This window comes from Diceros bicornis, chromosome 13, assembly GCF_020826845.1.
Source record: "Diceros bicornis minor isolate mBicDic1 chromosome 13, mDicBic1.mat.cur, whole genome shotgun sequence".
NCBI classification, from domain to species: Eukaryota; Metazoa; Chordata; class Mammalia; order Perissodactyla; family Rhinocerotidae; genus Diceros; species Diceros bicornis.
The window spans coordinates 42376286-42392063 of record NC_080752.1 but is presented as its reverse complement, the minus strand read 5'-3'; the positions used below and the strand labels follow the sequence as shown (position 1 = coordinate 42392063).

Sequence of the window (15778 nt, the reverse complement as noted above, 5' to 3'; positions counted from 1 at the left end):
CCTAATAATTGAGCATTTATTGCACGAGGCCATTCTTTCCTTCAACCTTTGCTGGTGTGCATTCTGCTAGGCTCTATGTCTTAGCTCCAAGGGAGGTGCTGTCATCCCATTTCAGAGATGAGGAAACTAGACTCAGAGAGAAAGTGACTTGCCCAAGGCCATGTGGCTAGAAAGGGGGAAAACTAAGAGCAAAATCAAAGTCTGTTTGCTTCCAAAGCTTACACTCTCAAGCACTGCATTATCACCCTCTCAGCAAGGCTGGCCAGCCTGCCTCCCCTCTGGACATCACTCACAGCTACTGGGCCCCTGCTCTGTCCCCAGGCCAGGAGCCAGACACTAGGAGGCGCACATGTTAAGGCAGACTGGGGCCCTGTCCTTAGGCAGCTCTTGAAAATAAATACACGATAACAAAACACAACTGTCCCCAGACAGAGCTGCAGTCAAGGTGCTAAGGGTGCCCAGAGCCGGTAACTATCTGCCTGGGGTGAGGGCTGGGAAGACCTTCCAGGGCAGAGGCAGTCCAGCTGGACCCTGAGGATGAACAGGACTTGGCCAGGCAGAAAGGAGGAAAAAAGACACTCCATGTAGAGAGAGACCAGCGTGAACAAGAGGCTTGAGGCCAAGAGGGCAGGGCGGGAAGTCAAGAACTGGCTACCCACTAGCTGAGTGCTCCCAGGCCAATCTCTTTCCCTGTCTGAGCCTCAGTTTCCTCCTCTGTAAGATAGAGGTTAAAATGAGATGTTTCACTCTAAGAAGGTTGTTTCTGGAAGCAAAATGGGCCACAGAGACAAAGGGACATTGTAAACAGAACTTCTTCCTGGATTAGATGGACAGTCTTACTGCTTCGGGGTCTCTGCAGGGCAGGCTGAAGGGACAGAGCCCAGCCACAGGGTCCCAGGTGCTGCGAGGGTGGGCTACCCTGCCCTGGCCAGTCCAAGGGAAGTTCCCCCCAACACCTGAGGCTCCCAAGGCTCCCCCAAGTCCACAGTCACATCCTGCCTGAGCTCCAGCCAGGGGAGCATGAGGGATCCGGGAGGGATCAGGGTTTCATAAACAGGAAGAGAGGAGGGGAGGGGGGAGGCGCTCAGCTCTCAAAATAGACCTGCAGGCACTTCAAAGGGGTCCAGCTCCGGAGATAGCTGGGGGAGGGGGCCTGGGGTGCCCAGTCCACTCCCAGGAAGGGAGGAAGGTGAATGGAGCCCCAGCATGCCTGAAGACACCAGGTGTGCCCAGGAGGCTAAAGGGATCTGGGGAGCTCTCATCCTAGGCTGCTGTCCACACTATGGCTGCTAAAACCCAAGTCCCCCTTTCTGCCTGAAATGAATAAAATAAACAAGCATTAAACACCAACATTGTGCCTCAAACCTAGTTGGAATCTTTAATTTATACACATCACATTCCCTCCTCTGGGTGGCTCTGAGGGGTGGACTCTATTCTTTCACAGGACAAGCATATGAGTCACAGAGGGGCAAATCCCTCGCCCAAGGGTATAAGGCAAACAAGAAAGAGGGGCAGGATTCTGAACTCAGAACGCCTGACTCCCAGATTCCCCTCCCTGCCTCTTTCTTCTCCCAGATCCCACTGGCTGGGTTCCCCAGAATGTGTTCATCTCATCATGCTACCGAGAGAAATGTGGGCACCTGGAAGGTGGTATATTTCTTTCTCAGTATGGGGCCTGGCACAGAATGGAGGTTATATGTACCCACAGTCATGTTCTTCCCCATCACAGCCCACCCACCACACAGCTTTCTTGTCTCATGCTCCCTGAGGGTGGAGGTGTGGACTTCATTTTGGGGTTCCCCAGTGCCACAGCAGAGTAGACCGAAAGTCTGATGAAGCAAAAGGTAAACCGGACCACTGCCAGCTCATTCCACTGCACAAAGGATGAGGTTACAACCACAGGCTGAGCGGCCCCTGGTGTGCTGAGCCCAGAAATGGGCACTGGGGATACTGTGATGTTCTGGGGCAAAAGAGAAGATGGATGAGCAGATGCCTAGAAATGGTGTTACTTGGGGTCACAGGGACCCAATGTTTCTCCTCATCAGTACTCAGTGTTCCTTGGGCTGGAAGGACTGTGGGCCCTGTGGTCAAGCAAGACTTGACTCCATCACCCACCAGCTATGTGACCTTGGGCCTCAATTTCTCATCTGTAAAATGGGGATAGTAACAATCTCCACCTCCGGGGGCGTTGTGAGAACTATACGCAAAGCTCCTGGTGTGATGTCACGTGTAGGTTAAGCTCTTTCTTTTCCTTTTTTTTTCTTTTGTTTTTCTTTCTTTCTCTTCCTTAATGTGGCATTCGAGGTTCCCCTGCCCCATCCATTTCCAGCCTCATCCCCCTTCCCACCTCAGGGTCTTTTGCTCTAGAGCAGGAGTCACAGGCTTCGGATCAAATGATCAAATGTTGGTTACCTGCCTGGGTAAGCCCCTGCCCTCCCCAACCCAGCGCCTCCAGCTCCTGAGGTGAGAAGCTGCACTCACCACCAGCCCTCCCAAAAGCTGCAAGCTCCTCTGTAACCCCCAGAACCTGGGCCCCAAGATCTGAACATCCTGGCTCTTCACTGAGGACCTACAGCCCCTTCATTTTGTTACCAGGCAACTAAGGGCAGTTACTTTATGGGAAGAGATTCTCCAGACATGGGGCAGAGACAAACCAAGGGGCCCAGTCCATACACTTAGCCTCGCCTCTGGTGGCCCAAGGTTACCATAGTAACCAACAGAGGAGGGGGTGTGAGCTTACTTCTTTCACCCTGCCCTACCCCAGGGAGCTCAGCTCCCTTATCTTGGGAGGCTGAGTCAAGGCAAACATCAAGACCAGCCCTTGGTCTATCTCAAAGGTCGAGCTTACAGCAGGTCTGGTGCCCAGGCAGACACAGGCCTGGAGGGTGTGGCCACTGGTAGGAAGCTGAGCAATACATGGGACATTCATGCTGCTGGAGCTGAAGTCACTGTGTGCCAAGCAGTTATACTTCATTTGTCCTTCACATCACGCCTGTGAGGTAGGCACTATTATCCCCAATTTACAGATGGTAAAACTGAGACTCACAAGGGAAAAGAGCTTCTGGTCAAATGCTAAGGGTGGAGCCAGGACTTGAACTCAGGTCTGCTCTACTGCCAGAATGCAAGCACTGCCCTGCCTAGGGGGCTTCCAAAGCCCCTCCACAGCCAGCAGCATTGTGACCTCACAGCTCCCTGAGAATCGAGAATCGGGTGTGGTCTTTCCCAACAGAGAGATGAGAAAGCCCAGGCCCAGAGGTGACAAAGGACCCACCCGAGGTCACACAAATGTCACCCAGCCCCTGCTGTTTTTGTCAACGCACAAAACCAGCAACAGGGGCTGAGGGGCTAAAGGGAGGAGCCCTGGGTAAGCAGAGATAGCAGAGGTGAGGGCAGCAGCCTTGGGCTGGGAGGTGGGAGCCCTGAGAAATGGCCTATGTGCCACATGCCAGGCACTGGGCCTTGGTTAGACTTGAGAGGCCACCAGGTTCTCTCCAGCGCCATGTGCCCAGGTGATTCCAGGCCCTCGTCAGGCCCAGCTGACCTGAGCCTCTCCCATCACCCCTTCAGCCCTCTCCTAACAGCCAGCCCAGCCTCTACAAGTAAATAAACTGAGGAAGTGTCCTGGCCTGGGTGATGGGAAACCAGACTTCTAGACTGGATTCTGTACCTGACCCTGTCTAGGACACAGTCCCCTCACCTAAGAAATAGGAAAGTTGAGCAAGTGATCTCTATGTACAGGGTTACCTCGAGGATTAGGTGGGACCAGAGATTAGGTGAGCTGGGCAAAGGGTTGAGAGGCCAGGGCCCTCACACCCAGGTGGGACAAGGGCAGGCCTCCCTCCTCCTCCACAGCCATGTAGGTAGTCCCCTCCCTACAGTCCCTAGCCCAGGGTGCTAACCCTGGTCCTTACCTTGGATGGCTGAAGTACAGCTTCTTCCCCTGAGGCCTGCCCATTCTGAAAAAGAGAAGGGAGATTGGGGAACATTGTCAGAACTTACCAGTGTGGGACAGAGCAACGATAGACCCCACAAGGTGCCCCCAGCCTTGGCTGTTCCCAGTGGCTAGGGAGGCCATGGGGGTGGGGGCAGGAGTTCTCAGTGGGTCCCCTCTACCTCCACTTTCCCAGTGAGGGCGCAGGTGTCAAGCTCTCCTGCAACAGCCCCTCACAACTCAGGCAGAGCATTTCCCGACACTCCCTCCCTCATGCTCTGTGCCCAGCAAACACCTCATCTTTGAAGGCTCAGCTCAAATGTCACCCTGTGTGAGAGGAGAGGGCACGTGTGGCTCCCAGCTCTGCCAGAGACAAACTGTGTGACTTTGTGCCGACTAATCAACTGCAAGAGGCCTCAGTTTCCTGATCTGTAACCCACCTCTCAGAGTTGATGCGAGGGTGGAAGGAGACAAAGTCTGGGAAAGTGTCCAGCCCAGAGATGGTGGCTACTCCAGCCTTGCCCCTGACTGGGACCCCTCCCCTGCCCTTGCCAGGCAGAATCACTGCTGTCCCACTATGCCCCTGCATTCCTTCATTGTCCCACTTGTCACAGTGCAGGGACTATTTACACACAGGCCTGCCCTTCCAAATAAACGGAGTCCTGGGAGGGCAGAGATTAGGGCTTGGTGCTAACAGCTGCTCTCTTCTGAGCCCCTGCCACATGCCAGGCACTGGGCTCGGTGCCTCACACCTGTGGCACCCTTAAATCCTCATGACCTGGGAGGTAGGCCCTGGCCCCATTTGGCAGAGGAAGAAACTGAGGCTCAGAGGGGCCTGGTGATGGCACCTAAAGTCCCACAGCTAGTAAGTGGGCATTCAAAATCTGGTCTCTGATGCCCAAGAGGTGCTCATAAAAGGTCTGCTGAAGAGCAGCCCACACCCCCGCAGGAACTACCTGTAGAGAGGCAGGCATGGAGCCTATCTCGGGGCAGCCCTGCTTTTCCAGCCCCCAGGTTTTGCACCTAGGTGGGCATTATTCACCCTGGGGTATAACAAACCCAGCCCATTCCTTTCCTGTGTGATATGAGGTGAGTAACCTACCCTATCTGGGCCTTGGGAAGCTGAAAGGAGCTGTCCCCACCCCTCCTGGCACAGCAAGAGTGTGGAGAGCCACACGGGAGGCTCCTAACAGCTAGGAAGACCCAGCCTAGGGCAGGTCAGGACTTTGGAGCCAGGCGCTGGGTCCACAGGGCAGCTGTGGCTTTGCTTGGCAGAAGCAGGCACAGCTGTGCTCTGCCCATTACATAATCTCCCTGCCCCTGGAGTGGCTCCCCTACCGCACCCAGGATATCCTGTGCCACCCCCCCCCCAGTTCCTTTAATGACCCTCATCCTCCCCAGGGGCCCATATTCTGCAGGCCCCTCTATGCACATGTACACATACATGCTGTCATCTCTCAGCAGTCTGGGGAGAAGGGCCGAGTTGATCTGGGCCAGGGTGAGGGGAGGAGGCACGATGCATTTGTAGATTGAGTTCCACTTCACCCAGCATTCTAGACACTTGACATAATTCCCACAGAAGGTCACAACAGCCTGCACACCAGCCTTGCCACACACACCTTCACCCCCCTCCCCACCTTCCCCATTTCAAACCTTCATCCTTCCTAAAACTCAACTGTGATCGACCTGAGCAATAGACTCCACTCACTACCGACTGAGAACCTTCTATATACCAGGCCCTAAACCCTTCTATGGCTTCCCACTGCCTGCAGAATAAAGCCCCAGCTCCTTGGCACAGTGTTCAAGGCCGTCATCTCCAACTGCCCAACACAGGTGATTAAGAATGTGGATTCTCGAATCTGACCTTGTGGGTTCAAATTCCGGCTTCTACCACCTGCATGACCCTGAGGTCACTTTATTTCTCACGGCTTCAGTTTCCTTATCTGTGAAATGGGGATAAAAGTAACGTACCTCATCAGGTGGCGGCAAGCAGCAAACAGTGCCTATAAATATATACATCTGGCACGTAATTGGTCCACAAACAACAGCCATTATTATTATTGGGCCCTATTCTCGAGCTAAACCAAACGACCTGAGACCCTGGACAGACCAGCTTGTTTCATATCCCCAAGCATTTCCATGGCAGCTCCTTCCACCAGGAAAATCCCTCCTGCGTTGTCACTTTGGCAAACTCCTGTTCTCTCAGGACTCAATTCAAATTTCATCTCCTCTGTCCACATAGCCTCAAGTCCTTTCCTCCCTCCTCTGGGCCCCACAGCCCCGAGCAAACCACAGGTTAGCTCAGGAAGGAGCCATGGCTTGTCCATCTCCATCCCCTTGGCACCCAGCTCAGGGTCCAGTCTGTCAAACAAAAGCTCAACCCAGCAAAGACAGCAAGGGGGCCAGAGTAGGTTCCATTACTTCCATTTTTCAGATGAGGCTCATAGAATTAAGGGACTTACCTGAGGTCCCTTAGCTCACAGGTAACAGACATGGGCCATAATCCAAAGTCACACGGCTGCAAGCCTAAATCCCCAACAAGGGAGGGGAGGAGGCGGTGGGTGTACCCAGAGGTGTGGGCTTACTGAGCAGTATCCTGGATGATTCAGGGAACCCCAAAGGCCCTGTTTGGCTGCCTCCAGTCCCAGGGTCTCCGGGCTGGGTGCCATCCTCACGGAACTCCACGCCTGTAAGAGCTGATGCACAAGGTCTCTAGAGGGGCATGGGCAGCTCTGGAGAAAGGACAAGGAGTGCAAAGAGGACCAGAGGTGAGCTGCCCCCTCAGGGTCCTGGGAAGACAGGGTTTGTTTGCCTCTCTGGCCTGACTGCTGCATGGATGGTGGAAAAAACACACTGTACAGCCAGGAAGAGATAGCCACTACTTCTAGCTCTGCCAGCCACTCACTCTGACCTTGGGTCTGTCACATCACTTCTCTGAGCCTCAGTTTTCTCATCTGTACCATGAGGGCAGATGTGTCTTGTTCACAGCTGTACCCTGTTGCTTGGAATTGTACTTATCACGTAATAAGTGCTCAATAAATATTTACTGAATGAATGAATGAATGAATGAAAGGGACAATGACACTGACCCTGCAGAATACTGAACGAAGGATCTTGTCTAAAAAGTCTGGTACAAGAAGGGCCCTTTGACCTCTTAGAGGATAGAGATCCACTCTCCTCTCTCTTCCTGAGAGAGCACTACTCATGGGGACAGCTGCCCAGGGACCCCAGACCACTGCGTCCCCTCCCCAGAGGTCAGAGATGAGTTCCAACAGGCGTCCTTCCTTCCCACCCAAGCAGCTCTGTCTTCGGAAGAGAGGCCCAGGGCAGCGTCTGGAGAAGCCAGGCAGCAGATGGACAAAGACAGCACGTGCTCCACAGGCAGGAAGCAGCCCCAGGAGCTGGGTTCACAGTGTTGGCAGTCCTGTATGCTGCTGGAGGCTGGGGGCCAGGTGCCAGGGCCGGCTGGCACCACCAGCACTTGGCAAAAGCTGGACAGGGGCCCTGTGGGACGAGGAAAGTCTGCCAACATCCGGAGCCTCTCTTGGAGTACCTTCTACCCGGGCCAGTTTGACCCAGCCCTTCCCCATCCTTGAGCTTCCTGTCACTTGGTGAAAGGCAGCAAGAGATCTGGGTTCCAATCCTGGCTGTGACATAATTCATAGGCCAGTTCCTTCTGAGTTCAGTTGTCCCTTCTGAAAATGGGGGTTAAATCCCAACCTTGAGATTTGTTTTGAGAGTTATTTTATTTTAACAAAGTAACCTAAGTGAAGCAGGATGGGTAGCACATAGTGAAGCTCTGTACATGGAAGGGCTGGACCTGGGGACAAGGTTTCAGCTTTCAACAGCGCCAGGGAAGGCCCAGGCAGAATCCTCACCCACACTTCCAACAGCTTTACTGCACCTGGGACACACCCTGGGCCAGGCCCTGCCTCCCAGCAGCCCATTTTTGGCTGCGTCATAGGGAGGGCAGGGCAATCCAGATCCCTGGCCTCTGCCAAATGCCCCCACCAGCCCCTTGTCTGCCTCCTTCCTGGTCAGGAGCCGGCGGCAGCGCCTATGCCTACAGGTCAGGCTGCTGTATTGCTTACATGTCACCTGTGCTAAGAACAGCAAGGCCCTGTTCTCCAGTGAGAATAGCCCAACCGGCGCCCTGGCTGCCCCGTGGCTCCTGTTACCCAAACAATAACACCCAGTCGCCTGGCACCTCCATGGAGTGTGGGAGGCAGGGAATGGGCAGCAGTATCCAGGGCTCTGCACCCTCTCAGGCCCAGGAAGCAGAGGCTAGAACCCAGCCCTGGCCACTGGAGAAACAGAAGCCCAGAGAGGCTAAGGACTGACTGAGGGTCACACAGTGTTTTCAAGGTGAAGCTCCTGGAGAAATCCTGGACCCCCCCTAATCCTAGGAAATAAGCTAGTCTTCTCCTTTCACAGAGTTCAGACGCAGGAGTACTCAAAACTGAGTTGAGTTTCCTGTTTAAACCTGGTGCCCTGGTTAAGCTGGCCCCTGCACCAGGATTCCCCAAGGAGAGGCAGGAGGTACTGCCCTGGACTAGGAATAGAGCTCCTGGGAGTCTGCCCTCCCAACTAGTATAACCCAAGGTAGGTCCTTGGATTAAGTCCCTCCCCGGCCTCTCCTATCTACCCTCCTCTAGGGAGGCCTAGGTTGTAGGGGCATGCCAGGGCAAAGGAATCCACCTCTGAGCACCCCCCCCCCCCCCCCCCGTTCCTGCAAGGTCCCGGTGCCCCAGTCCTGGGGGGGGGGGGGGGGTGCAAGGGGATAGGGGCTGCAGAGGGCAGTGTTCCTCACCTCAAAAAGGGTGAGTCAGCGAGAGAACCTCTGAGAGCTGTGCAGGGCCTGTAAAAACCCCATGGCAGGGATCCCAGAACAATTTACTTCAAATTGCGCCTTCAGGTTGGTTACCTAATCCTGCCGCGCCCACCTTCCAATAGCCAGTGTAGGCCATGGCCATCCCTTTAAAGGGGCAGCACACCCTGAGTGCTGGGGACCTGTGGTCCTCACTGATCTCAACCTGTGACCCTGAGAGGCAAGGCACGTGGTGACTACCCCAGGTAAGAGAGGGCAGAGGAGGGTACCTAGGCAGGGGCTAGGGGCCCAAAAGAAAATCACCTTGGCTCCCAGGCTCACTGAGGTCTCCACACCCTCCCTGCATACTCCCCACATGCCCTCTGGAAAGGGAGTATCACCTGCCTCCTTCCCAGCATGAGGCTGAGAGGCAAGTTTTCAGGACCAGCTGGTTCACAAGCTTGACCTTGACCCTGGGGGTCAAAGGGCACAGGAAGAGCTGGCCTTCTGCATGCTTAGGGCCTGGCACCACGGAATCCTCAGAGTAGGGCAGGAGCTGCTTCTGGGAGAGGCTAGGCTGGCAGAGGCCAAACTCCCCAAGGGCCCAGCCCTTCCTACGGGAGGAGGAACCAAGGTCCTCCCCCTCTCCAGGAATATCTTCACAAGGTCTAAGGGCTTTTCCCCACTCTCTTCTCCACAGCCTGGGGCAGGGACACAGGCGTCCTCTGGCCCTAGCCTTGGGGCAAAGAAAACCACGAGTTTCAGCCTCAGACGGGTGGTGTCACCCCACATCCCACAACTGCCAAGAGTCAAGAGGGGCAATCCTTCTATGGTCAGCAGCGGAGAAGCGGGGAGCTCTGGGGTAGGGCGCTGGGAAACGTCAAGGAGAAGTGGGGATCCCACGACCCTTGTCTCTTGCAGAATCCCAGAAATCTGGCACCCCAGCCCTGCCCGTCTGCGCTAACGGAGGAAGCTCCGACAGCTCCCGGTACGGGTCCGAGGTGTGTGGGGTGAGGAGGTCCAGATCCCAGCGCCCCACGGGATCCCCTCTCCGGGCTAAGGTTCTCGGCGCTTGGCAGAACTGTTCCTCGCGCACACATACCGGGGCAGAGGGGGGTGGAGCCGGAGACGGGGCAAGAGATCGGAGGGCACTCGCGCCCTGGCGGGCGCCTGCCAGGCTGCAGCGGCGCCGCGGGCCGCCCCGCCCCTGTGGGGACCCGGGCTCGCCGGCCGCCGGCGCCCGTTCCCCGCCCCGCTCACTCACCTCCGGGTCCAGCGGCACCAGCTCCATGAGCGGCCAGGGTTCCTTGAGCTGGGCGAGCGGCATCGCGCCGCCGCCGGGCCGCCCGCGCTCCTTCTGCGGCCCGGGCCGCGCCGCCTCCCGGGTCCCGGGGTCGCCGGCTCTGCAACCCCGCGCCCCCGCGCCCCGCTCCGAGACCCTCGCGCTCCGGCTGGGCCGTCCGCCGCCGCCGCCGCGGCACTCGCACTTCGGCTCCCTTCGTCACCCGGCGCCGCAGCGCCCATTGGCTACCTGAGAGGGGGCGGGGCCACAGAAGCCCCGCCCCAGCCTCCGCGGCACGGCATTCCCCGCATGGACCCCCGCCCCCGCCGCGCTCCGCTCCGCCCAGGAGAGGCCGTCCTGGCTACTCCCCACCGAGCCTCGTACCCCCGCGCGGACCACGCCAGGGCCAGCGCTCTCCCCGCCTCAGCCCGTTTGGAATCGGTTCCCAGATGTTCTTTCTCCCTCCAGCGGAGAGATCTCCCCTGTTGCCCCTGCCTCCCTCGCGCCCCTCCCCACCCCCCCACCCCCGAATGTTCCGGGCCTGAGCCTGTGGCCCACTCATCTCAGGCCCTCACCTCACAGGGCCCTGGGGATCCCCCCTACGGAAGCCAACACTGGGATCCCTTGGGGATCTCAGCGCCCCAGCCCTAGGTAGGTTCCAACTCTTCTGTCACCACCATCAGGACCCACAGCGCCCCCAGAGTGATTTCTTAATACGCATTTTTTGCAATCAGTGGTTGAGGGGGCTCCTTTCAAGCCAAGTCTCCCCAGAATCTGTCCAGCTGCAGGCCCAGCGCTGGGCTGATTTGCACCCCTCCCCACCCCCATCCCCGGAAGGTCAGGGACTAGGCTCCCAGGATTGACCGACGTAGGCTGCACTTGGAGTAAAGGCCAGGGAGAGGGAGCCCCTCTGGAGAGATTCAACCTCCACCTAAAGAGGTGTTATGGGTCCAGGAGTGGTGAGATTTATTCACACGTGGGGGAGGGGAGGGATGGGCTTGCCGGATTCATGGGTGAGGAAGAATGGCCAGTTATTTACAAAGCTGTTCTAAGGCAGGGGGATGGAAAGGATTGTTTATCAAAAGCCTTCCACGAAGCAGGCTCCGCCAACATGTGATTTCCTTGAATCCTCACCACCACCTAGTTTACAAATCATGAAGCAGCCTCAGAAAGATGTGGTGACTTACCCAAGGTCACACAGCAAGTCGAGAACATATTAGGGCTTTAAAAAAATCAAAGTGGATGAGGATTTCTTTAAATCCAGATGCTCCCCTTAATCCGTGACTTTCCCAGAGTAGCACCTCAGCTGTTGAAGTGAATTGAGTTTTCAGTGGAAAAGATTTTGGAACCAACACATCTGGGTTTGAATCCTGGCTCGGCCGCCTCTTTTAACATTGGGAAACTCATTTCATGTCTCTAAACCTCAGTTTTGTTGTCTGTCAAAGGGGAATTATAATCCTAGTCTTTCAGGTATATACTGAGGACTAAATTCTATTTTAATTCAATAAATATTTATGCCTGTATATTACAAACCAGGCCCACTTCCTGAGCATGTATTGTAAACCAGGCCTGCTTCTAGATGCTGAGGATATTGCAATGGACAAAACAAAGCCCTTGCTCTCATGGAATTTATTCAGTCTGGTGTGATTAAATAAATAATTACAGCTAACACTAACATAGCACTTACTATGGACCAGGCACTGTTCTACGCATTTTACCCGTATAAATTCATTTAATCTTCACAACAACATTATGAGGTAGGTGCTGTTATTATCTCCAGTGTACAGATAAGGAAACTGAGGACAGAGAAGTTAAACATCTCATTCTCTGGGTCCCTCTGAGGTTACACAACTAGAAAATGGCACGGCTGAGAGACAGCCCTGGCAGTCTGGGCCCAGACTTTGTCTCTTGTTCACTGGCTCTCCACCTCCCTGAGGAGAAAAGGTGAGGGCTAAACCAGAGCCTGGACCAGAGATGGCAGCCATTATTAACATCAGTGTTAGTATCACCCAGTTCAGTTGCCTGGAACCAGTTTGCAATGCCCCTACTCTTGCTGCTCGGGGCTAGTGTTGTAATATTTGGACATACTTAGACTAAAAAATTGTTGTTGTGTATGTGAAATTCATATTTAACTGAGTATCCTGTATTTTGATTAGCTAAATCTAGTAATCCGGGGCCGGCCTGGCGGCATAGTGGTTAAGTTCACGTGGTTTGGTTTGCGGGTTTGGATCCCGGGTGCAGACCTACACACCGCTCGTCAAGCCATGCTTTGGTGGCATCCCACATGCAAAGTGGAGGAAGATTGGCACGGATGTTCGCTCAGGGCCAATCTTCCTCACCAAAAAAAAAGAAAAGAAATCTAGTAATCCTACTCAGGGATCAGAACAGATCTCACACAGGTGCCAAATATCTCACACAGCAAGCCAGATTTAAGTTAGACTTAGGAAGAGACACTGAGACCCAGAGAATGAGGGCAAAGGACTGTGAGAGGGAGATGGGGTGGATGGTCGAGAGTGGAGGAGGTGAGAAGAAAGCAGGAGTAATTTTGCCTTCAGTCTGCCCCTTTCCTGGGTCCCCTGCCTATTCCTTCCGCTTCTTACAGGAAAGGATTCCCTATCAAGTGCCTCATCTCAGCTTAAGGACTGAGTAGTGGTTGTGCTCTCCTATGAATAAATTTCACTTCCTATGTCCCCTCTCTCAAGGGTATTGGAAAGTCAGGGGGTCATGCTGGAAAAGGGAGGGCCCAGAGGACAGGTAGGCCCTGCCTGGGGAGCTTGGGCAGGTCACCTTGCCCATATGTATTGTAGGGATAGCAGTGGCTCAGCACAGAGCTGTAGAAAGCAAACCATAGCCTACAATGCACTGATCCTGCTCCAGCCTCAGCTCACAATTTTTTCCGTTTCTCTCTAGGCTACAGCCACACTGACTTTCCTTCAGTTCTCCCATTACAGGGCCTTTGCACATGCTGCTCCCTGTGCTTGAAACTGTCTCCCCTCTTCCTCAAGCCAGCTTATCTCCACAATCACTTCCTCCAAGACATCTTCCCTCACCTCCCTGTTATACACACTCACAGCAATGGATACTTCTCCTTAGTGCTTCTAAGGTTGTACCTTTACATGTGTTTATGTGATTATTTGATTAACATCTGGCTCTTGAATTAGATGGTAAGCTCTGAGAGGGCAGTAGTCATGTCTTCTTGGCTATTCATTGTCTTCCTGGCACCTGACACACTGCCTGGCACATAGTAGGTGCTCAAAGAGGCTAAGGGATGTGTCCAACATTACCTTGATATGAAATGGTAAATCCAGGACTCAGACCTAGGCAATCTAACTCCAGGAAATGCTACACTCTGCATAATGGATAAATGCTAGCTATTATTATTATTAATAATAATGGGGTTAGAACAGGCTGTTCTGGGCGGTCACTTGAGGTGTTTGTTAAATGAATGACTCATGAGTGTGAAAGGACTGGACACAAGCGAGGTTATTATTCTGTACCCTGTTGAAGAGATTTTTCTGGCGCGGAGCAGAGGCTGAACTGACAGGGGCTGAGAGTTGGATTTTGGGTCCTTTTACTGCAGCCTGGGCATGTGCTTGCTATAATGTTCAGAAGCACAGGGTCTGGATGGGCCCTGCCCTGGGGAGAGGGTCTGTCATTATCCTTTTGGTAGAGAAGGGTCTTGGCACACGTGTCTCCTGGCAGCAGGTAGAACAGGATGAGGGGAATAATCATAATGATGGTTACCTTTAATAAGTGATTACAAAGTGCCAGAATTTGGCTAAGCATTTAGATAATAATAATCACGAACTGTGAGGGCTTATGGAGAGAGAAATATGTGACCTGCCTGGAGCTGAGTGTTTTACAGGCAAGAGCTCATCAAATCATCCCAACAATACCATGAGACAGAAATTATTGTCCCTATTTTCCAGATGACAAAACCGAGGCTCAGAGAGGGATGGGATTGCTCATGGTCAGACAGCTAGTAAATATTGCAGCTAGGTTGGGAACCCAGGTCTCTCAGACTCAAAAGCCAGTTCTCTTAATCACTTCGCTACACTGTAAGCCCAGAAGGTGGTACAGGGATACTCAGTGGGTGAACAGGTGAGGGGGTGGAGTCTCCTGTCTGCCTCATCCAGGTCTGAGGGATGGGGGTCGCATCATTCCCCTGCTCAAAACCCTCCTGTGGCTCCCCCATCACACTTCAAACAAAATCCAAAGACTTTGCTGGGCCTGGAAAGTCCTACAGGACCCAGCCCCCTGCTTCCTCTGGCACCTCCTCTCTCACCACTCACTCACTGCCTTCCTGCCACCAGGCACCCTTGCTGCTCACTGACATGCCAGGTATGCTTCCCACCTCAGGCTTTTGCTCCTGCCATGCCCTCCACTTGGAACATTCTTTCTGCAGCTCTCATATTTGCTCCCTCGCTTCATTCACACTTCTGCTCAAATGTCACCTCTTCAGAGAGGACTGACCCTATCTAAAATAGCTCCCCATCAATGGATCACCTATGTTATTTTTTTTCTTGGCATGCCTCTCTACAAGCAATCATATTGTATATTTACCTGTTTTTTTATTGTTTGTTTCTCCCAATAGAACAAAGCTCCATGAGGCAGGACTTGTCTATTTTGTTTACTGCTATATCCCTGGATACATCTGACATATTTCAAGGCCTCAAAATAAACTTATAAATTGAGCCACACCAACCTGGACTCTAATCCTAGCTCTGCCACTCCCTAGCTGTGTGACTCTGAACATTTCCCTTAACCCCTCTGAGCCCGTTTCTGCATCTGTAAACTAGAGGTGGTTATGAGTACTAAGTGAGATCAGGCAATAAATCTGTGCTGTGCCCAATAGAAATGGTAGGTAACAGTCATAGACTCTCTCTCTTCCCTCCAAATTCTTCCCCCTGCAAAGGAGGGGGAGGGCAGGAGACTGGGAGTTGGGGAGTTCACTGGATGGGTTCTCCATCATTGTGAAATGAAGATGTGAGAAGAGCCTTCAGCTTGAAGGAACTTCTATGACTGTGATCATGAGGCTGGTAAAGAATGAGGCCAAAGGGCTGGCCCCGTGGCTTAGCGGTTAAGTGCGCGCGCTCCACTGCTGGCGACCTGGGTTCGGATTCCGGGCGCGCACCGACGCACCGCTTCTCCGGCCATGCTGAGGCCGCGTCCCACATACAGCAACTAGAAGGATGTGCAGCTATGACATACAACTATCTACTGGGGCTTTGGGAAGAAAGAAAGGAAGGAAGGGAGGGAGGGAGGAAGGAAGGAAAGAAAGAAAGAAAGAAAGAAAAAGAAAGAATGAGGCCAAAGATGGAGGAGTCAGAAGAGGAGGAGAACAGGAGTGTGCAGGTAGGACAGTCCCAGGGCTGCTGGAGGATTGGCCAACAGGCTCCTCCACTGACCTGGAGACTGCGGGTGAGGCAGAAGCTTGTTGCTACTGGTTAGAGAGGATGGGAGGTGGCAGGAAAGGTGGATACAGTAGCAGCAGAGAAATGAATGGACTTGGAGTTGGAGGGACAGAAGAGGAAGCAGTTGGTCATCGAGAGAGATTTATTGGGCACCAGCTATGTGCCAGGCACTGTTCTGGGCACTGGGGATACAGCAGAGGAGTAGACAGTCTCTGCCCCCTAGGATGAGTGGGTGAGCTATGGCCTGTGGGCCAGATCTGGCCTATTATTTTTGTATGCCTGTGAGCTAAGAATGGTTTTTATATCTTCAAATGATTGAAAAAAATCAAAAGAAGAATATTTCA

The 15778-nt window shown here is 53.8% G+C and overlaps 1 protein-coding gene across 3 annotated transcripts in view; it reads right to left on the bottom strand.

Annotated features, from left to right (window-relative positions):
• Positions 1-15778, bottom strand: part of RPS6KA1 (ribosomal protein S6 kinase A1) — a 52373-nt gene that overhangs the window by 26871 nt on the left and 9724 nt on the right. For 2 of the 3 annotated variants that reach the window (XM_058553326.1, XM_058553330.1), the window contains exons 1-2: positions 10003-10119; positions 3912-3956 (exon numbers count right to left, since the gene is read on the bottom strand). In XM_058553326.1, the coding sequence (XP_058409309.1) occupies positions 3912-3956; positions 10003-10065 (108 nt within the window). In that variant the 5' untranslated portion in view covers positions 10066-10119. Of the gene's footprint in view, positions 1-3911; positions 3957-10002; positions 10120-15778 lie in introns of those variants that run through there. The other variant, XM_058553329.1, reaches the window with a different exon arrangement.